This window comes from Aethalodelphis obliquidens, unplaced genomic scaffold (assembly GCF_003676395.1).
Source record: "Aethalodelphis obliquidens isolate GAN/ISIS:26980383/991018 unplaced genomic scaffold, ASM367639v1 scaffold11, whole genome shotgun sequence".
Classification (NCBI taxonomy): Eukaryota; Metazoa; Chordata; class Mammalia; order Artiodactyla; family Delphinidae; genus Aethalodelphis; species Aethalodelphis obliquidens.
The window spans coordinates 7,176,452-7,198,901 of NW_020837955.1; the positions used below are offsets into that span (position 1 = coordinate 7,176,452).

The window sequence follows — 22,450 nt, forward strand, 5'->3', positions numbered from 1 at the left end:
AACCAGTATTCTCACCTGCTCATTTCCAGACACTGTTCTAAGCACTAGGGACATATGAGGTCCCTACCCTGGAGAAGTTTTTATTCTAGTGAGGGAAAGATAAATAAATATGCGATATTATATTATACAGTGATAAACTCTATGAAGAAAAATATAGCTAGGTAAGGCAAAAGAACATGATAGGTGTTAGTGAGGAAAGATCTTCCCAAAGATGTTACCTTTCATCAGAGGCTTAACTGAAGAGAGCAAACTGGTCATGCAATACCAGGGGGGAAAGCATCTCAGGAGCAGTGCGAAGTCCTCTTTACTGCCTCACTTCCCAAAATGAAGAACTCAATATTCCCAGACACTTACACTTATTGGCCTGGGGAAGCCACCCACTGTGACCTGAGGACACCCCAGCAATCCTGTGGAGAGGCCCATGTGGAAAGGAACCATCTTGTCAGCACTAACTTGCTAGCCGTTTGGTGAACAACCATAGAAGGTGACCCTTCAGACGCAGGCAAGCTTCAAACAACCTCAGCCCCAGCCAACATCCAAGTTCAACCTCATGATACAAAAGTAATGATATGTGACTGTGGTTCTAATATGTCAGAATCAGCCAACCCAGCCATTCTAGGATTCCTAACCCACAAAAATCCTGAGCACTAATACATGATTATTGTTGTTTTAAGCCACTGAGTTTTCTGGATGACTTGCTGTACAGCAATAGATACCTAATCCAAAGAGACTCAGTAAATGTTCATTGAATTAATCAATGAACATCCAGATGAATAATTAATGTTTGGGGTGGTATAGACACATCAAGAAAACAAAAGAAAGAATTAGTGATGTTGCTGGGTAGCGCTTTTTTTTTCTGTTTTTTATTGAAGTATAGTTGACTTCAAAGGCTACATTAGTGCTGAATACCTATATCTGATTATGCTTTAATCAACTGCAACTAAAGTTTGGTATTACTGTGGTTTCTCTGTGGAAGATGCCTTGACTTCATGTCAAAAATTACTAAAATGTTCCAGCAAAAGTGTCAACCCCAGGCAACCTTCCTCAGTGTAAGATACTATCACCTAATACCAGGGACAACGGCGGAAACTCTTTTATGGCAGAGCTGGCAAATACTACTCATCTCATGCACTCAGTCCTATTCATGGGTGGTTGCTATCCAAAGCAGTGTGTTGAGAAGGATTCTGAATCCAAATCTGAGCTTAGCAAAAAAAGAGTGCCTTCTGGTGGGGGAGGGGGAGGCATGCAGCATCTTAGTTCCCCAGCCAGGGATTGAACCCACACCCCCTACAGTGGAAGCACAGAATCTTAACCACTAGACGGCCAGGGAAGTCCCAAAAGAGTGCCTTTTTTGATTAGCAATGCTGTCCACCTTGAGTATGGTATAGACAGTAGTATGTTGATAAACTGTTTCTCTGAAAGAAAAAAGAATAGCCCTCATTTGTATCATCTGTCAATTTCTGTGGCGCAAATACACTCACCATAGTGAATTTCAAGCTACCAAAAGTTTAACCACTAACTCACAGAGTTCCTAAATATTTAACAATCAGCTCTCATGAGCTGGTACAAGCCAGTTCCAGCACACCAATGGTACATAAGGAAGCAGCAGCAACTGGTGTGCTATATACTGAAAATACATAAAGACATCCATTCAACCTTTTCTATTTTAGGTGAAGAGCTCCACCACCTTCATTCTAAGTCACATGGTCACTGAATCAGGAAAGAGATCTTACAAACCCTCTTCATGCCTCATTAACCTCTCCATGCCCCAAACACTGATTCCTAGGTTGCCACATCCACATGAGCAACCATGTAATACCAGGCAAATGTGGAAAGGAAATAGGATATAACTAGATCAACATTACCAGCCCACACTCTCCATCCCCATAAGGTTCCATGTTCCTTCTGCTTGATCCTAACTCCAGCCCCAACTCTTCATCACTCTTACCTACTCTTTCACACAGTAAATATTACTGCTTCATGAAAAGGAAATGTCTGTAGGGAGAAGGGGAAACAATCAATGAATGGACACCATGAAAGCGTAACTAAAGTCAAAAGCTGATGTTCTTACAATTCTGTAACCAAGACAAGAAGGTCTTGGAAAAGAAGGAACTGCCAGTCAACTTTAGAGCTCCCTGTCCCACACATTTTTATTCCTAAAGAACTGTAACATTAGGATTTTTAGAATTCAGTGCATTTTTTCAGGTTTACGCAAGAATCAAGCTCTTGAAAACATAGAAATTATGAATCTTGAATTTTAAAACAAAAGAAGAAGACTACAAACAGCTTACAGAAATCTTATCCTAAACTACAGTCTCTGATATGAAGTCAGACATGTGGGACTTCTGGGGAAAAAGAAAAAAATTAAAAACTCAGTCATGTAATAACAATGCCTGCCAATAGCCATTATAAGTAGCATGTTTCCTACTTCATGAAAGGAGGGTTATTTTAACATAGAGCAAAGAAGTGACATTAATGTCTATCGCTCACTTCTTCAACTGCAGTTTCCATTCCATTTCCTATTGCTGACACTCTTGGGAACATGACATAGAAAGAGTTAGAAAAGTCATTCTGCTTTCCTGCCCTGCCTCACTGCTCAGGGATCTTCTTTAATCTTTATTCCATGCTGGAAATTTCATCAATCTCAAAGCTGAGACAGAGAATCTGACTAAAACCAGGTGTTAGGCAGGGAGATCAGCTCGGTGCTTTGTGACCACCTAGAGGGGTGGGATAGGGAGGGTGGGAGGGAGGGAGACGCAAGAGAGAAGAGATATGGGAACATATGTATCTGTGTTATAAAGCAGAAACTAACACACCATTGTAAAGCAATTATACTCCAATAAAGATGTAAAAAAAAAAAAAAACCAGGTGTTATAGTAAGTTTAATGGCACTAGTTTAGTTACATTTATTTTTCACACTTTCCCCTTGGATTAACTTGGGATAAGTAAGTGGGTTCGTTTATAGGTCTTTCCTCTGGGTCTCAGATTGTAAGGGGAAGTAAAAATAGGAGGAGATGGTTAAATGGTGCCCAGTATTAACTTCATAGTGGTCTACAACCCAATACATTAACCTGCTATCCCCTCCACACTCCACCCCAAAGTGTCTGTTTTGACTCTATTTCTACTTAATGACCTCACCATTTCCTAATCAGAACCATTTTTGATTCCTCAGAAAAACAGTATAGTGCTATGGTAATGAGCATGTGCTCTGGCAGGAAGATGTCAATGTTTGAATCCCACCTCGGACAGTTCCTAGCTGCGTACACTTGGACAAGTTACTTGGTCCTCTGCAACTCAGTTTCCCAGTCTGTCAAATGACATAATAATAGTACCTCCCTCATACAGTTGTTTGGAGGATTAAATGAATTAATATATATGAAGCACTTAGACCAATACCTGACTCGTCACAGGAACTATGTCAAGTGTTAGCTTTTATGCCAATTCATCCCCAAATCTCATTAGCATTTAATTTGACTTTTTACCACCATATAGTCTCACTGCTGTCCCATTGGTTTAAAACTTTTAGGCCAGCATTACATAGTATAGGGGAAATGGCCAGGCAAAGTTTAAATCCCTCCTGCAATGCTAGTTTCCCTTTCTAGTTCTTTCAGCCTTTTAACACCTTGTAAAATTCCCCCATATTAAATCCCCTGTTTGAAATGCCTAGTGTGATTACTGTTTTCCCACTGGACTCTTATCAATAGAGCCTTGATGTTAATTTAAGGAATCTGCCAATTTGTGTCTTCACCGCTAGCTCTAGTCTATTACAATCCACCTCGAACATCACTGTCTGATTAATCATCCTAAAGCACAACTGTGTTTGCATCACTCCTCCACGCAAAAGTTTTCTAAGAATCCCCATCACCACAGAATTAAAAACAACCTGGCATCCCAGGACCCTACAAATTATGACCAACACACCTTCCAGGTACATCTCCAATTACATGCCTACACGTGTCCTAATAGAACTAATCTGTCTCTTCAAATACATCTACATTTCTCCCTTGTGCCTCTCTGTGTCCATGTTGTCCCCTCGATTTGATAGCTCTTCCTCCCCATGTCAACCATTTAAAATTCTCCCCATTCAAGTGTCACTTCCACTTTGAATTTTCCTCTAGTTTCCATTTCCTGAATCCCTGTGTTGTACTTTTAAAGTACTGTATGTCCACAAATTCTTCAATACCCCTGGCTTCAAGAGGTGAAGTATAACTTTCCCACCTGTGAGTGTGAACTAGACTTGGTGACTTGCTTCTAAGGATAGAACAGGGTGAAAGTGATGGTGTGCATCTTCTGAGCCTGGGTTATGAAAGGCACTGTGGTTTCTTCCCTGCTCTTTTTTTTAAAAAATTAAAGTATAGTGGATGTACCATATTACGTAAGTTACAGGCATACAATATGGTGATTCACAATTTTTAAAGGTTATGCTCCATGTATAGTTATTATAAAAGATTGGCTATATTCCGTGTTGTACAATATATCCTTGTAGCTTATTTTATACATAATTTATACCTCTTAATCCCCTAACCCTACATTACCCCTCCCTTCTTCCCTCTCCCCACTAGTAACCACTAATTTGTTCTCTATATCTGAGTCTGTTTCTTTTTTGTTATATTCACTAGTTTGTTCTATTTTTTAGATTCCACATACAAGTGATATCATACAGTATTTGTCTTTCTGACTTATCTCACTTAGCATAATAGCTTCCAAGTCCATCCATGTTGTTACAAATTTCATTCTTTTTTATGGCTGAGTAGTATTCCATTGTATATATGTATATACACCACAGCTTCTTTATCCATTCATCTATTGATGGACACCTAGGTTGCTTCCACATCTTGGCAGCTGTAAATAATACTGCTATGAACATGGGGGTGCATATATCTTTTCATATTAGTGTTTTCATTTTTTTCAGATATATAACCAGAAGTGGAATTTCTGGGTCATATGGTAGTTCTATTTTTAATTTTTTGAGACACCTCCATACTATTTTCCACAGTGGCTACACAAATTTACATTCCAACCAATATGTATGTGGGTCCCCACATCCTCGCCAGTGTTTGTTATTTGTGTTCTTTTTAATGATAGCCATTTTGACAGGTGTGAGGTAATATCACAGTGTAGTTTTGATTTGCATTTCCCTGATGATCAGTGATGTTGAGCATCTTTTTTTTTTTTTGCGGTACGCAAGCATGTGGGATCTTCCTGGACCGGGGCACGAACCCGTGTCCCTGCATCAGCAGGCGGACTCTCAATCACTGCGCCACCAGGGAAGCCCTATGTTGAGCATCTTTTCATGTGCATGTCCTCTTCGGCAAAATGTCTATTCAGGTCCTCGGACCATTTTTTAATCAGGTTGTTTGTGGTTTTTTGATGTTGAGTTGTATGAACTGTTTATATATTTTGGATACTCACATCTTATCGGTCATATCATTTGCAAATATTTCCACTGACAAAACGAAAAGACAACCTGCTGAGTGGGCGAAAATCCCTGCTCTTTCCTTTAAGTTACACACTATAAGGGAAGCCAGACGCTCTGTCATGAGGATATGGACAGTGGGGGAACTGTCAGTAGCCACATGAGTGAATCACCTTGGAAGTGGATCTTTTAGCCCTAGTCAAACCTTCAGATGACTGCAGCCTTTGCCAGCATCTCGACTGCAAGCTACCCTAAGTCATAACCACCTAGCTAAGCCAGTTCTGAATTCCTCACCAACAGAAGTGTGAGATAAAACAACAAATATTAATTAAGTCCCTATTTCGGGGGGGGCTATTTATTACTCATGAATAGATAACTAATATATCACTGCCCTTTATTCCAGTAAATCATAGTTATTTGAGTATTTCTGGTATAGTCCTTCCTCCAATCCCCTAACTAGGTACTGAGCTCATAGGAACATGTGTTATGACTCACTTAGCTGTGTGCCCCTGAAGTGCCTAACAAAGTGTCTTGCAAAAAGCAGGTGGTCAATGCTCTCCAAGATAACAGAATGACCTCACTTTTAAGAATGTAGGCTCTGGTGTCAGGCATATATGTGTTCAGAAACCAGCTCTACCTTCTTCTAACTGTGTGAACTTGGGAAAGTTACTTAACCTTCTCTAAGACTCAGTCTCCTTACCTGCAAAATGGGGGTAACAACAGGCTGACCTCACAGTTTTGTTGTCAGTGTAGGTGAGGGGAAAGTACTTAATCCTCTGCTCCTTATGTTTCCATAGATGGGAGAGACTTACATTCTACTCCTCGTGAGGGGGTGACACTAGAGAAATGCTTTTAGGCCCTCTCATCATCCCTCTCCCTGGCCCCTTCACACCGCAGGAGAAGAAAGTGTTTATTTGGTGAGGTTGATAGAACATGACACTGAATAATGGACATTTAATGGTCATTATTCTAGATGTTCCAGACTCTCCTCTTTCTCACATTTGTAAGTGTGTGAGCAGATACTAAGAATACACTTTCTTTCTGTGACCTGATCCCTGCAGAAAATATAACCAGATCAGGGTCTAGAAATTGGCTGAGAGAGAGACACCTGGAAGTCCATGTGTCTATAACTATTTCTCTCTCCCTCCCCACCCGCTCTCTGCATCTTACAAGCTGCCTGTCCAGGACCTCCTATGCACCTTTCTGCTAAGCTCAACTTTCCCCACAGGTGGGTTACATGGTCAAAATTGGCAGAAAAAATCATAGAAAAGCCTGCCATATTCTACAATACAGTTTAGAGTTTAAGAGTGCTAATGTTGTAATCTTTTAAAATTTTATTATGGAAAAGTTCAAACATGTACAAAAATCATCAGAATAGTATAATGAAACCCCCATGTGCCTTTCACCCAACTTCAGCAATTTACGGCCAATCTCATTTCAGAGTTGCTTTTTAATTCTCTTTAATTCCTTGCATCTATTCTTAATCATCTAAAAACTTGAGGGGAGGGTTAGTGATTAATTGGCACTCTCAGACTTCTAACAAGGAGGATTACAAGAGCGTGTATGTGAAAGTCACTGGGACATAATAAGCTCACAAAAAAAATAGCATTAATAATGACGGTGAGCAACCAGCAGAATGGAAAGCAAGTTCTGACCAAGATGACTTGGCGTGGAATGAGGCTCATTCTCCCCATTCGATCATCTGCTGGACTGTCAAGAGCTTCTAACCTTGAGGGTAGCAGAAACTCACTGGATGTGAAACCAGGAGAGCTTAGTTACTGTCACGTTCACCTGCAGACTTTGCCTTTAAATCACGTCATCTCTTTCCCACCTCAATCACTTACCTCCAGCCTGAGTCGTTGGGACACCATGCCGATCTCAATGCTGACAAACACTACTCGACGGGACTCATCTGGTTCCGCCACGATGAACGCACGACTGTACAACCTCGTGAGGATGCCTTGTGCATTCTGGCCAGTTTTGCTGTAGCCCATCTAAAGAGGAAGAGAGAATCAGCTCCACTCCTTCTCACCCCGCTGTTACCAGAAACCAGGCACAACCACACAAGGATAGACGACTTAGGAGAGGCAAAGAAATACAGTCCACACGACACTGTGGCTCCGAGTGAGACAGGATATGTGTTTTCAAGAGTAAAGCCAACATCACAAAACAGGCTTTACTCTTCCGTGCAGAAAAAGGCAAAGTAGTTGTTGGGTTGGCAGTAACTATTCACTGGCCTGTGGGCAAGGAGGGAGCTGGTGTGACTTAGGAATTCCATCACGATGCTGGAGACCTTTCATGGCTTTTCTGTTCTTTGAAACAGGACCGTTTCTCCAGCCTATCTAAGGTACTAGAGAAGAAATCTCTCCCCAGCCATCATTCCACATTCCCAGGAATACCCTGAAGACTGGAGGCCCCTTCACTTTGGTTGTTTGGCATGTGATTTTTTTTTTCCTGAAGAAAATGGTTTCCTTATGACTAAGTAATCCTTATTGAGGGTGCCTCCCCCTGGCTTTTATCATGCTGTCCCTCCCTCAGCCAAGTCAAATCAAATACACCTATCTTGAAGCCCCTCTCTCACCACGTCATGAAGCCCGCCCATAAAAGCTGCACCCAGGTCTTCAGCATGGTCCCTCTACTGCTTGTTTTACCTCTCATGTGAGTGGTCATTTAAGGTTTACATTCCAGAGTCGCTTTTCAGAACAGACAACAGGGAATAATTCCTAGAATCTAAAGATTATTTGGTAGGAGACAGAAAAATCCCATCAGGCAACCTCCTGCTCTGGTTACCTAGCGAAGGGTGGCTAGAAATGTGTGTCTACCATCACAGCCCGGAAGTTGCATGCCAGCAGCCCATAGCCACAACTGATCCAGAGAAGTGTTTTACTTGGCTAACACACTGTTGGCCCACATTAGATTTCCAGTTTTAACTAGAGTTGCTTCCATTTTCCAATGGAGAGACTTAAATCCTCAGATCTTCAATCCATAAATATTCTGGCTTCTCTTGAGAAAACCGTAAGGTAGGGCAGCCCTAGATCCACACCCTTACATGGGAACAATCAGCTAAAGCCATGCAACTTTCTACTTGTACCACAGTCACCACCACTTTCTATTGCCCCCCAAAAAACTGAGGATTTACTAGACATTTATCATCTTACACTGGCCTTCTTCGGTCATTTATGGTACCTGCCCATCCCCTGTAGTATTGGAGTTCGTCCGCCTTGCCACTTCCACTCACAAAAAAAGGCCAGTTGAGTTTACAAGGGAGTTGTGGTTAAATAAAAGGTCCCCTCTTCCTCATAGTACAATATCCATGATGTTAGACGCAGTGAAGTCAATAAAAAGTGAGAAGGAGATTATGACATAATATTTAGGAATAAATACAGGGTGCAAAATAATAAAGTTACCTGTTTCACAGTCTCCTCAAGGATCCCATGATTTACCTACCAAAATGATATCTGCTACCTGGCCCGTGCAGTCAGCTCGCCCAACACCAATACGGTAGCCACTGAAGTTCTGAAATAGAGTGGGCTCTGGGGTGCTGGGTGTTGGAGATGCCTGGATGGCTGTGGGGCCCTGGGTGGCTGGAGGGTGGGTGGCTGGAGGGATCTGGGTGGTTGGAAAACCTGAATCAAAAAACAGTAAGATATTTAAGAAACAACATTTCAGCCCATGCATTTGTCGGCATCAATTAGAACACACAGATTCGGGTTCCTAAGGATGAACCTTTGTATATTCTCTTACATCTAACATACACGGTGAGAAACATCTCAGGAACATGTTTTATAGCGTAATCCCAAGGAGGATCTTTTTCACGGAGTGGAGATGTTTCAGCCTAACAGTCAAGCTCTCTGTCAAATGTCCTTCAACTTCTCCTCACAAGCCCTTCCTGTCTAACCTGTCACTCTTCATTCACTCACCCTGCACTTCTATTCCAGCCAAACAAATCAGGTGCCAGGTTCCTGGCACACAGCCCACTAAATCCAGCCTCTGGGGATTTGTGTCTACCACTCTCTCCATCCAGAGACCTTACCCCTTTCTGGTCCCTCAGTCAGTCTCCTCTACCCCTTCAGAGTAGGTGTGGTTCCATCACAGCCAGATCCAGCTTAACCCCTCACCTTCAGGATGCCACCCCAGCTGTCTCTACCCTGCTCTTATCCTCCTCGACCTTCTAAATTTTCTACTCTTAATGCAACCTAGATCACTCTACACCAGTTAACATAGTTCTGTTTATTTTAATTATTCTCATATCACCTATATGTATGCATATTAATACATATATTCTACATCAACATCATACACACACATGAATATCAAAGGATGCAGAATGGGATAGAGACTAAAAGAGCAAGTGCCAGAAACAGCCCGGGTTTGAAAACTAACTCTATCATTTACTAGCTGAACAAATAACTTAACCTGTTTTACCTCAACTTTTCTCATCTATGAAGAAAAGTAACATAACTTTCTCATAACAAGAAGATAATAATACCCTACTTCCGAGGGTTGATTGACAATAAATATGTTAATACATATTCAAAATTTAAAACGATGGCTGGCATATAGCTTTGTTTTTTTACATATTTAGACATCTTACTTATATATTTTATTTGTTTGTTTCCACCCCAGACAACAGCCAGGGGTGGCCAAGGCAACACATGTCAGTGTCACAGTGCATTAGCGGTCAGAAAGTATTTAGGCAAGAGCTTAACAGAAGACTTCTTCTGGGTTCCAGAATTTTGGAGCTCAAGAAAGTTTAGAGATCACATAATCCAATCTCCTCCATTTTACGTATAAGAAAACTGAAACCCAGAGAAATGACTTAAGCAAGATTTCATGGAGAGCATATGATGAATCAGGTGCCTAACCCAGATCCTCCAACTCAGAATCTGCAGCTCTTTCATCCACATTCTAAGTGTAGTTAGAATTCATGTTTTCCCATCCCCAAGCCCACGTTTTCTACAAGACATCAAGTATTGCAAGGAAGGAATCAGGCACCTTTGCTATTGCCTCATTTGTTCCAATGTAGGAATGTAGTGCCAACCAACGCCAAATCTAGTCACATAGCCAAAGGATTCTTTTCAATCTCAGAGACTCAGATCTGTAAAGCAGTACTAAGGCTAGCACCTACCTTTATGGGAGTTTGTGAGGATTAAATGAGAAATTTACATAGAATGTTTACCATAGTGCTTGACACAAAGTAACCATTCAATAAATAGCAACTTCTACTATGAAAATAGTGACTGTAGTTATTAATTACCTCCCTGAGCCTCAGGCTCTGGATTCTCTAATTTTAAAAGAGAAAACTAAGTCTTATGCATTCTTTCATTTCTAGCAGTCTAAAACTCATTCTGCCCGCTCCCAGAAAAGAGGATCTCTGTTTCTCTGGGTCTGTGAGCAGTGAATTCAAAACATGGGGACAGGGACTTCCCTGGTGGTTCAGTGGTAAAGAATCCACCTTACAATGCAGGGGACACGGGATCGATCCCTGGTCAGGGACTTAAGATCCCATATGCCACGGGGCCACTAAGCCCACGCGCCACAACTACTGAGCTCACATGCCTCAGCTACAGCCTGCGTGCCGCAAACTACGGAGCCCAAGCACTTTGGAACCCACGCGCCACAACTAGAGAGAGAAAACCCGCACTCCACAACTAGAGAGAAGCCCACGCACCACAACGAAGAGCCCGCACGCAGCAACGAAAGATCCTTCATGCCTCAATGAAGATCCTGTGTGCCACAATGAAGACCCAACACAGCCAAAAATAAATAAAATAAATAATAAATACGTCTTTAAACAAAAAAACATAGGGACAGGTAGAGAATACATTAGAAAAGAGAAGAGCCCGCAAAAGAGAAAACCAAGGTGAACAATGTTGCCTCTCCTTCTCCATTGGGCCTGTGGCCAGCCCTCCCTTTACTTTGGTGAAAGCATTCAGTCCCCACCTGTCTTCCCTACTGTTTATCAGGTATATAACCTATCATCAAAGGAGAGGCTCCCATGGACGCGATATTGCCTGTAAATTTAGCCTAGGTGGTTTTCAAAAACTAAGTTAATTTCCAACATTTAAAAAAAAAAATCAGGAAAAAAACCCCCCAGATGTCTAAACCGCCTCCCCCAATTTCCAGCTTCCCTTGAAAACTCAGAAGGGCTGAGTCGATGTGACATCATGACAAAAAACAGCTGGCACTCAGGAGGGCCCGTGGACCCTCTTCACCAGAGAGACACCTGTCCCCACCCTGGGCCACGCCCCCCACCCCATTTATGGAACTTGATTGGCCCTCATGTGATTTGAGTTCAAGATCCCCTTCTCTAAAGCTTTCACAGACTAATTGACATTCAGTGGGTCTTTCCTTCTCCTTTTGCCCCCCACCCCCTAGAGAAGATGATGCCAGAAAGGAGGCAAAGAGAAAAAGAAGAGGCTCAGGGTAAAAGCTCACATTACTGGGCCTTGAAGAATCCTGAGCTGTACTTAGATCAGTGGAAAAGTGAGACAAATAAGTGCATGTCAGAATGCAGCACTGGCTATTTGGGCCAAAGGTCAACTTGATAAAAACTGCTATCAATGCATAAAGGGCAACTAAGGTAAAGGTTAGATAACCGTCCCAGGCTGCTTAAGTACACATTGAACTGCCCTGTTACCAGCATTATCAGCAGACACTGTTTCTTGCCTTGATGTCCCCCAAAATGAAGAAATTTCCTACAGGCTGGGAATAGCATACAAGAGAACCCATGATACTTGCCTGTGTGATTTTCAGTGGTCCCACTGGTGATGAACAACAGGCTGAGAAGAGCCACCGTGATCCCTGTCATCATCACAAAGAGGAAAATCAGGAATATCTCTAATGTGGAAAAGGTACATTTGGCCATTTCTCCTGAGGAAAAGCAGAGACAGAAGAACAACTGCGGAAGAGACAGAAAAAAGACAGAATAACAAATTAAAATACACATGCTTCAAGCTGTCCGAGGCTAAGATGTCTTAGCTCTTTCATATGAATAGACTATACCAAGAATACCAAGTACAGGGCATATTTGCCACTAGGTCCGTATCCCAAGCCTATGGAAGAAAAGACCAGTCAATTACAGCACTCCTTGATGAATTCACATGGGGTTTCCAAACGCTTCTCAGCACAGTGCTCATGCTGGAAGCCACCACCCATCATTTGGCATTGGCAGCTAAGCTAAAACCTATCTGTATTCCTTGGATACATCATACTGCTTTCATTTATAGCAGTGATGCTCTCTGTACATGGGTCTAGATTGGAGCATTTCTGTCAACAGGGATAACTGATGTACCCACATGGCTTGTACTTGTGAGAAAGCTTGCTGGGGTTAGGGCTTTACTTTGTGTCCATGGACTAAGTATCTTGTCCACAAGGAGGTGAAACGGACCTTTGGCCTTTAAGCTTCCTGTTCTAACTTTCAATTACTACCTGAATAGAAAAGGGCATGGAAAAGGAGATTGGCATCTCTGATCTCAAGCCAGGCATTTGTAAAATTTCCCTCTTCAGTGGTCAGGAGGATCCCACACATTCTGCAAACCCCATGTTGAAGTATGAGGATAAAGACAATGGCCCTTGTATGCTACAAAAGCAGAAAATGTCCTTACAGATTCCTTAAGATATTTTCGGAGTAGAATTCATCATAACTCAGAGGGACTACAGAAGCTGAAAACTCACATAATGTAGCATGAGAAAGGATAATATGATGGTTAAAAATTGCATTCTGAAGTCTGGTGCCAGAGTTCAAATCTCATTTCCGCCACTTACTAGGTGACCCTGGAAAATCATCCCCATCACTGAGCCTCAGTTTCCCCATCTGTAAATAGGGATGTGACAATGATGATAATTTTAGTACCTACCTCATAGAGGTTTTATAAAAATAAGACAAGATGACACAGTAATAGTTTGTTTCATGGAATGTGATAAGCCTTCAGAATGTCAGCATTTATCATTAGGTTCTAAAATAGCAAAGACTCTGTGCTCCTCAGCAGCATTAAGGGGAGTTTATATGAGTTTGTATTAAAGAATCACGAATCACAGGTGGGAACTTTAGAGTCCGTTTTCTTAACCTCAAGGAAACTTGAGCAGTGAGATGGGATTGTGGTCCCAAGACTTGCCCCACAAATGGCTAAGATGTGGCTAAGATGCTGCTACCCCCAAGAGCTGTAAATTGGCAACAAACAGATGTATTTAGTATGGCCCAATTTTTCATTTCAATGTGACTTAGTCAACAAGATAAAAGATAGAGCTTACAATTTATCTGTAAAAATACAATCTACTTTTACAAATATGAAACTTCGGTTTTCTTTCAAAATATTTTGTAAAATATGGCAACACGGAGACAGCATTCCCACGCACCAAGAGTTTTGTAAAACTTAGTAGCTGCTGTTCCCTTTAGATGCGGCAGCCCTTCTCCAACCGGCCACTGCCTCTACCCAGTCAGTAGGCCTTATCTATCCGGTCTTCGTAGTCATTTTATTTTGCAATCCACAGACTAAAGGTTAAATATCAGTCTGGCAGCAAACACTTCAGAGGTAGGGCTGAACTGGGAGAGGACCAAGAGCCTGGAACATCTTCCCTATTTCCTAGTTTTTTGTTAGCAGGCGTTCCTCAGCCATTTATCACCAGCAGGATCACCTTCACCACCATCGGTAGGGACAGCTTCAAACTTAGGGCAAAACAACTCTCACTATCAGCCCTGAGTCAGAAAGCACATGTAAGATATGTCTCTGAAACTTCGATGAGTCAAAAAGGTTTACTAGTCATTAGCTATTGTTTCAGTAGCAAACTTCAAACCCTGTAGACCTAGTTCTTGCCCAAAGCTTTGGTTTCTGTGAGCCTTCCTGCCAGCTGAGACAGCTTTGGCACAAATAAGGCTATTAAAAATGGATGACTGACAGGTGGACCCTTCAACCCCAAAGCGTGTACATGCAGATGACGTACGTAAATGTGGCTATGTGGTAAGAGCCTATGTGACAGACATGATATGAAATATATGTGTATGCATGTGTGTCTGGGTTGGTTGGTTTGTTTGTTTTTTGCTGGTTTTGCTCTGCTGAACTAGCTGTCACCACTGGCCTTTTACACAAGTCAACAATGGCACTCGATTTAACATTAGCATTCCCACCTCTTACCTGGATTACAACCACGTACCTCGTGTATTTCACCACTCTATTTAGTTGCCAGAATTACCACCAGCATATTACCATTCTTTCTGAAACCATTAGCACTATTTCTCATAAATGATTAGAATCTGAATTTAAACATGAAAGCAAATGCCTTATATCTCCCTTCAGAAGGCAAATGTACCTTGGAGAGCTGAACCAATGATTACATTTTAAAGGACTGTACATATTTAAATAGTTCCCACTTAATCTAGCATAATCCTGCAAGGTCAACAGTGAGGCTCTAATGACACCATAACAAGCCACTTGCTAGATCTTTACCACCCTGAGGTCCCCCATTTTTCAAGACTGTGACAGTAAAAAGTAATATTTTGGCAAAATGGGTTTCCAAAGCTAAGCAAATGAGGTTTCATCAAGATCTCTGAGACAATGGGGTGATTCAAGATCCCTCCCTCCTTCTCCAAGATAATACAGGCATTCTTACCTGATTCAACCACTCAGGAGAACTTGTGTATCCTGGTAAAGCAAATGATGGTCCAGAATCGTGTTCCCCTTCCTCTGGAACACCGCTTGGCTGGAACTTCTTAGCACTTCCTGAAACCTACTGAGGAAAGATTTTCACAGTCATGTCCAGGAGAGTTAGAGTTCCCACGAGCATAGCTTTGTGGGTTTGGCATATGGAAGAGATTAAAGTGTACTGATAACATACGACTTACTAGCGAACTCTCCCCTGGGACAGTCTGATAGTGAGGTACTGAGTTGCAGAAGGCTTGCCAGGCTGAAGGACATTTCAGAGTTCAACACAACTCTTCCAGCACATCAAGGTCTGTGCAAAGCTCCAACCTGGATCACAAAAAAAAAAGCACCTGCTTTATTTACCCCTGGCCACTCAACCAGTGCTCAAGAGGAAGTGATAATGTAAGCTGGACATCAGTGTGGGCTATGGGCCCCACTAGGCAACATTTACAATAATTTCAGAACAGAAAAGTGAACTTTTAGATTCTCACATATAAAAAGAATGCAAAGTTTTAGATGAACTAAGAATGTGAATAATGAGTATACAAAAGGGAAGAGTATATGCAACATTAAAAATTATATTGAAGGAAATAATATTTAGTAATTTTTTCATGTCATTAAATTAATTTAAGTTTGCAAAACATTATGATCCTATTTTTGTAAAGTATACATTATTTATATGTGTGTGATCATAAAGACTGTAAGAAAATACAGCAAAAAATGTTAAGAAGCAATTATCTGGTGATAAGATCACGGGTGAGTTTTGTTTTCATCTTTTTGATTCTTGACATTTTCTATGACAGCCACGTAGCATTTTTGTAATGAGGAAAATAAAATGTTTTAGCTTATCTCAGAGAATGTACACTGTATAACAGCATGAAGTTAAGCAATGGCCCACAGAAGACAAAGAGAGAAATAAATAGACCAAAGTCCTCCTTTTTTCCTAGTAAATCCAAGCTATCCGGGAAGCAATTTGAAGAAGACCACATCGGCGGCTGAATTCCACACAGAGTTTTAAGAGAGACCAGCCCCAAAGTTCCAATGGAAATATTAAAGTGCTTTCAGATAGGGCATTTAGTAACGTGTCTTAGCTACCTCTCTGCTACAAAAGAGGGGAACAGGTTAAATTATGGTATTAGACAAGTTGTTTTTTCTTTTCGTGCAAATGTTTGTTGCCTGACACCAAGAATTCTGAGACCAAATCTAGCTAACTTAAGGCAGCTGGGGAAAAAGAGAAGAAAATTCACTAGAAGGCAGCAAAAGAAGTTGAAGATGCAGAGGCTCAGGAAGGCCAGAGGTCAGCTCTGAGGGTCTACGTGGCAGGCTCTACTGAGCCATCTCTTCAGGGCTTCGTCATCAAGACGGATGCTCTCCAACTACTTTAGGTCTTTACCTTGTTCCACTCTGGATTCAGTTCCTAAAGGACAGCATTTGGGGACTTCCCTGGCGGTCCAGTGGTTAAGACTTCACCTTCCAATTCCAGGGCTGCAGGTTCAATTCCTGGTTGGGGAGCTAAGATCCCACAGGCCTCATGGCCAAAACACCAAAACATAAAACAGATGCAATATTGTAACAACTTCAATAAAGGCTTTAAAAATAATAATAAAAAAATTAAAAAATAAAAGACAGCATCTGACTGACCTAGCTCAGATCATATACCTATCCCTTCCATTGAGAGGATATTTAAAAAGACCCTACCCAAAGAGGGAAAGACAGTTCTCCAAAATAAAATCAAGGTAAAATAGAAACAACAGAGAGCCACTAGTGACCTGCCATTGGATTTCCTTCTCCCATCCTTCTCCCTTACGTGGGAGGTCCTCTAAACTGGCCCTGTGATTTAAAATGTGGTCTCTTCTGGACCTCTCCAGCCATCTTTCTCCCTGTAAGAAGGAGCCACGCCAAGCTCATTCCCACTGAGACTACCTAGGTGTCCCACGGTTGGGTCAGCAAAAATCATTTTAACCGGGGTTTCAGTAGATAATCATGGCATAATATATCATTTCTCCCAGACAACATTTGAAGGCCCATTCCTGAACACTAAGGGGGTGAGAATCAAGGAGATTCCAAGCACCGTGGCAGAGTCAGTGAAGGAAAAATGTTGGGCCAAGGGGACTTGTGGTGCCCATCAAGACAGCTGACTCCTATAGCCAGAAATAGACTACCTCGAGGAGAGGGGAAGACGTAATCATTGTAAATATTTCATGCGTGTATTTTATTTCTGTCTGAATGACCATCAGACAAATCCTGTTTGCTAGGATAAGGATGGCTGTCCTTCTCAACTCATCACCCCAAGACACTCACTCACGTTCTACCCATTTTACAGATGAGCAAACACACACAGGTTAAAGGGCTTCCAGAACAGGAAAGCATGGTTAAAAGTGAGCATGATTAAACAATAATTATTCCAGGATGTGAGCCCAAGTCCCCAGATTCCCAGACAAGACTGCTTACCTTTACCAAACTCTTGCTGTCTACATCACTTCAACTCTGGCCCTGGCATGGCAGCCTCTGGGCACAGACAAGTCATGTGTTCACTCCTCATTAGCAGATGATGAAGCAAATCATGTCCTCTGTCTCTTAACATCCTAACACTGAGGAAGATTCTCCCAAATGCCCAACTCCTCAAACATTAACCAATATTCTAGCACTACGAATTCTCTCATTTTACTTATGCCTACAGAATAGGGGCCTTAAAAGGCTTGATGCTAATTGCTTTTTTTTATTTAAACAGATCTTTATTGGAGTATAATTGTTTCACAAAACTGTGTTAGTTTGTTGCACAACCAAGTGAATCATCCATATGCATATACATGTCCCCATATCCCCTCCCCCTTGAGCCTCCCTCCCACCCTCCCTATCCCACCCTTCTAGGTGGTCACAAAGCACTGAGCTGATCTCCCTGTGCTGTGCGGCTGCTTCCCACCAGCTAACTATTTTACATTCCGTAATGAGTATATGTCAATGCTACTCTCACTTCGCCCCAGCTTCGCCCTCCCACCCCATGTCCTCAAGTCCATTCTCTGTGTCTACCTCTTTATTCCTGCCCTGCAACTAGGTTCTGGTCACATCCTTTTTCATTCTTTAATTCTTGGAATAATTGAAGAATAAATTACTTTTAAAAACCATATAGTATTTCATATAGCACCCAGATTGTGGTCTCTAAATATGATCCCTTGCTAAAAGGAAAAAGAGATCCTTGACGAAATGGCTGGTTTTGGGTCTGGGCCAGGAAACACATAAATCTGAAATATTTTTTCATACCAGAAATCAAGGAAGTCATCGAGATGATTATAATTGTTTCAAAAAGAACTAGAGTTTCCCACTAGCCAAAAATGGGTCAATTTGAGCAATTTAAAAAATAACTGCAGTAGATAAGCAAATCAATTTTGCTTAAATTCATGATGTCATAATGAAATTTTTAAAAATCTCATTGATTACCTTTAAAAGATGCTAGGGAACTAGTTTGTTTTTTTCTGAAAACCGGTAAGAAAAAAACAGGAAGTGGGAGGAAGGATCAAGAAAGAGTAAGAATGTACTCTTCTTTTGCTGTACAAAGGTAACTTAGGGAAAGGAGCAACTATTTACAGAGCAGCTATTGATGAGAAAGAGCGGAAGGCTATCAGAAAAGATCTACAAATAAAGATATAAAGAAGGAACCACAACAAGATGGGTAGGGGGTGCAGAGTCGTGGTATAGTCGAGACCCATAATGCTGGGCGGGCGACCCACAAATGGGAGAATTGTAGGGCGCGGTCAGCTAACTGCCACGCAGCAGGAAGCTGAAGTAAGCTGAATCATCCTTCCTGTGGCCACTGCGCTTGCGCTAAGTATACTAATGAGGTTTTAAAGTAGCGACCTATCCGATGCTGGCTCACAAGTCGCACCATCGGCGAAAGCCAATCACAGAGCGACACATGTTCTTAATCCCTATATAAGCAGACTGCTATAGGATTGCGGGGTCTTCCTTCCATCTTTTCTTTAACCAAGCTGTGCTCCAATAAAGTGTGATACGAGAAGAATCTTGCGTGTGGCGACTCGTCATTCTGCTGGTCGGAGGCGGCTCGCCGCAGAGAATAATTAAAATTGCAGTGTTTCTCCCCAAGGAATGAAGGGTCTGGGCTCCACATCAGGTTCCCCAGCCCAGGAGTCCTACAGGCTTTGAAGGCCAGCAGGTCTTACTTTTGGGAGACTCAGAAGGCTGTGGGAAATAGAGATGCCACTCTTAAAACGGTGCACACAAAATCTCACACACTCTGAGACCCAAGTCAGCAGCAGTAATGTGAAAGGAGCCTAGGTTAGACCCACTTGCTGATTTTGGAGAGTCTCCCAGAGAAGCAGGAGGCAACTGGAGCTCACGCTGGGGACATACACATGGGCAGCAGCCGATCGGGGGAGCTCATACGACCATAAGGACACTGGTGCTGGTAAGTGCTATTTTGGAATCCTTTAGCTTATTAGCTCTGGGACCCAGCCCTACCCAATAGCCTCTCTGCAGCAATACTGGGATGCCTCAGGCCAAGCAACCTGTCAGGCAGAAACACAGCCTCACCTACCATCAGGCTGGCTGCCTTAAGATCCCTTAAGCCCACAGCTGCCCTGTTACCCAGCCCTGTCCAACAGAGGGCCCGGGACTGTCCTTGCAACCAGAGTGCCAACGTTAGCACTGGGACCCCCAGAGCCCTGCAGCCAAAGACCCTGACACCTGGTTCCACCACCGGTGGGATGGCACCAGACCAAGGAGCCCCTGGGTTCCAGCCCCACTCAACAATGGGCTGATACAGCAACTCTATGACCCCTAGGGTCCAGTAGGCAGAGACACTGGGACCCGGCTACACCTACTAGTGGACTGGTACTAGTTCCAGGACCGGTCTTCACCCACCGGCAGGTGGACACCAGCCCCAGGACCACACAGCCCTGCAGCCTGCCAAGTCAGGATCCAGCCCACATACCAGCAGGTCAGTACCAGCCCCGGGACTTCCTGGGTCCCAGTCCTGCCTACCAGCAGGACACTACCAGCTGTGGGACACCTTGCACTCCTCAGTCAGCAGCCCTGGGATCTACCCCAGCAACTAGTGAGCTGACACCAGCTTCAGGACCCCCAGGGCCTGGCTCCACCCATCAGTGAGCAGACACTAGTCCCAGACCACTGAGCCTAGGCCTGCCAACACCAGCTCCAAGACACCTTGGTCCCCTCAGCCAGCCACCCAAGGATCTACCCACACTCACCAGCAGGCCAGCACCAGTTTGGGGAAACTCCAGATTCTTCAGCCAGCTATGTCAGGAATAGGCCCTGCCCACCAGCAGGCTGACACTAGATCTGGAACCACACACTACAGAACCCAGCTGCTCCCCACAGTGGGCAACACTAGCCCCAGGACCCTTGGGGCTCCACAGCCAGTCACCTCATGACCCAGCCCCACCAAGCAGCAGCTGGCAGTCTCCACCAAGGCAGATACTGGCAATAAACCAGACCAGGGGCCAGTCACACCAGACCACCCATAGTAGTCAGCCTGGCACAACAGAAGGACGCATGCAGCCCACATAGGGGACATCCCTAGGGCATATAGCTCTGATAACCAGACGGGAATGTGCTGCTGGAATGCATAAGACGTATCCTACAAAAGGCTACTTCTCCAAAGTTGGGAAACATAACCAACCCACCAAATATATAGGAATAAAAATAGCAAATTAGACAAAATGAGGCAACAGAGGACTATGATCCAGAGGAACAAGAAAAAACCCCATAAAAAGAACTAAGTGAAGTACAGATAGGCAATCAACCCAACAATGAGTTCAAGGTAATGATCATAAAGAGATGCAAAGAACTCAGGTGAAGATTGAATGTATAGAGTGAAAATTAAAAGTTTTTTAAAAAGAGAAAATATAAAGAACAACCAACCAGAGATGAAGAAAACACTCTCTGAAATGAAAAGTACACTAGAAGGAATCAAAAGTAGATTAAATATTACAGAGGAAACATACCTCAACATAATAAAGGCCATATATGACAAAGCTATAGCTAACATCATACTCAATGATGAAAAGCTAAAAGCATTTCCTCTTAAATCAGGATTAAGACAAGGACGTCCATGCCTGCCACTTTTATTCAACATAGTTTTGGAAGTCCTAGCTACAGCAATCAGAAGAAAAAGAAATAAAAGGAATCCAAATCGGAAAAGAAGAAGTAAAGCTGTCACTGTTTGCAGATGACATGCTACTATACATAGAAAATCCTAAAGATGCTACCAGAAAACTACTAGAACTCATCAATGAACTTGGTAAAGTTGCAGGTTACAAAATTAATACACAGAAATCTGTTGCATTTCTATATACCAACAACAAAAGATCAGAAAGAGAAATTCAAGGAACAATCCCATTTACCATCGCATCAAAAAGAATAAAATATTAATATCTAGGAATAAACCTACCTAAGGAGGCAGATGACCTGTATTCAGAAAAATATAAGACATTGATGGAAGAAACTGAAGATGATACAAACAGATGGAAAGATATACCATATTCATCGGTTGGAAGAATTAATACAGTTAAAATGACCATACTACCCAAAGCCATCTGCAGATTCAATGCAATTGCCATCAAAATACCAATGTCACTTTTCACAGAACTAGAACAAATAATTGTATAATTTGCACGGAAACACAAAAGACCTCGAATAGCCAAAACAATCTTGAGAAAAAATAGAACTAGAGGGTATCATAATCCCTTATTTCAAACTATACTACATAGCTATAGTAATCAAAACAGTATAGTACTGGCACAAAAACAGACACATAGATCAATGGAACAGAACAGAGAACCCAGAAATGAACTCATACTTATATGGGCAATTAATCTATAACAGAGGGGCAAGAATACACAGTGGTGAAAAAACAACAAATGGTGCTGGGAAAACTGAACAGCTACACGCGAAAGATTCTACTCTCTCACACCATGCACAAAAATAAATTCAAAATGGATTGAATACTTAATTGTAAGACCCGAAACCATAATAATTCTAGAAGAAAACATAGGCAGTACTCTCTCATACATCAGTCTTCATAATTTTTTTTTCGATATGTCTCCTCAGGCAAGGGAAGCAAAAGCAAAAATAAACAAATAGGACTATATCAAACTAAAATGCTTTTGCACAGTGAAGGAAACTACCAACAAAACAAAACGGCCACCTTCTGGATGGGAGAAGATATTTGCAAGTGATGTCTCTCACAAGGGGTCAATATCCCAAATATACAAAGAACTCATACAACTCAACTTCAAAAAACAAACAACATGGTTTAAAAATGAGCAGAGGATCTAAATAGACATTTTTCCAAGGAAGACATACAGATGGCTAACGGGCACATAAAAAGATGCTAAACATCACTACTCATCAGGGA

At 42.2% G+C, this 22,450-nt stretch overlaps 1 protein-coding gene across 1 annotated transcript in view; it reads right to left on the bottom strand.

Annotated features, from left to right (window-relative positions):
* ASAH2 (N-acylsphingosine amidohydrolase 2) overlaps positions 1-22,450 on the bottom strand; it is a 126,112-nt gene that overhangs the window by 65,790 nt on the left and 37,872 nt on the right. Inside the window, exons 2-6 of the mRNA XM_027111913.1 lie at positions 15,258-15,384; positions 15,026-15,145; positions 12,137-12,317; positions 8,864-9,042; positions 7,261-7,410 (exon numbers count right to left, since the gene is read on the bottom strand). Coding sequence (XP_026967714.1) covers positions 7,261-7,410; positions 8,864-9,042; positions 12,137-12,284 — 477 coding nt within the window. The 5' untranslated portion in view covers positions 12,285-12,317; positions 15,026-15,145; positions 15,258-15,384. The remainder of the gene's footprint in view (positions 1-7,260; positions 7,411-8,863; positions 9,043-12,136; positions 12,318-15,025; positions 15,146-15,257; positions 15,385-22,450) is intronic.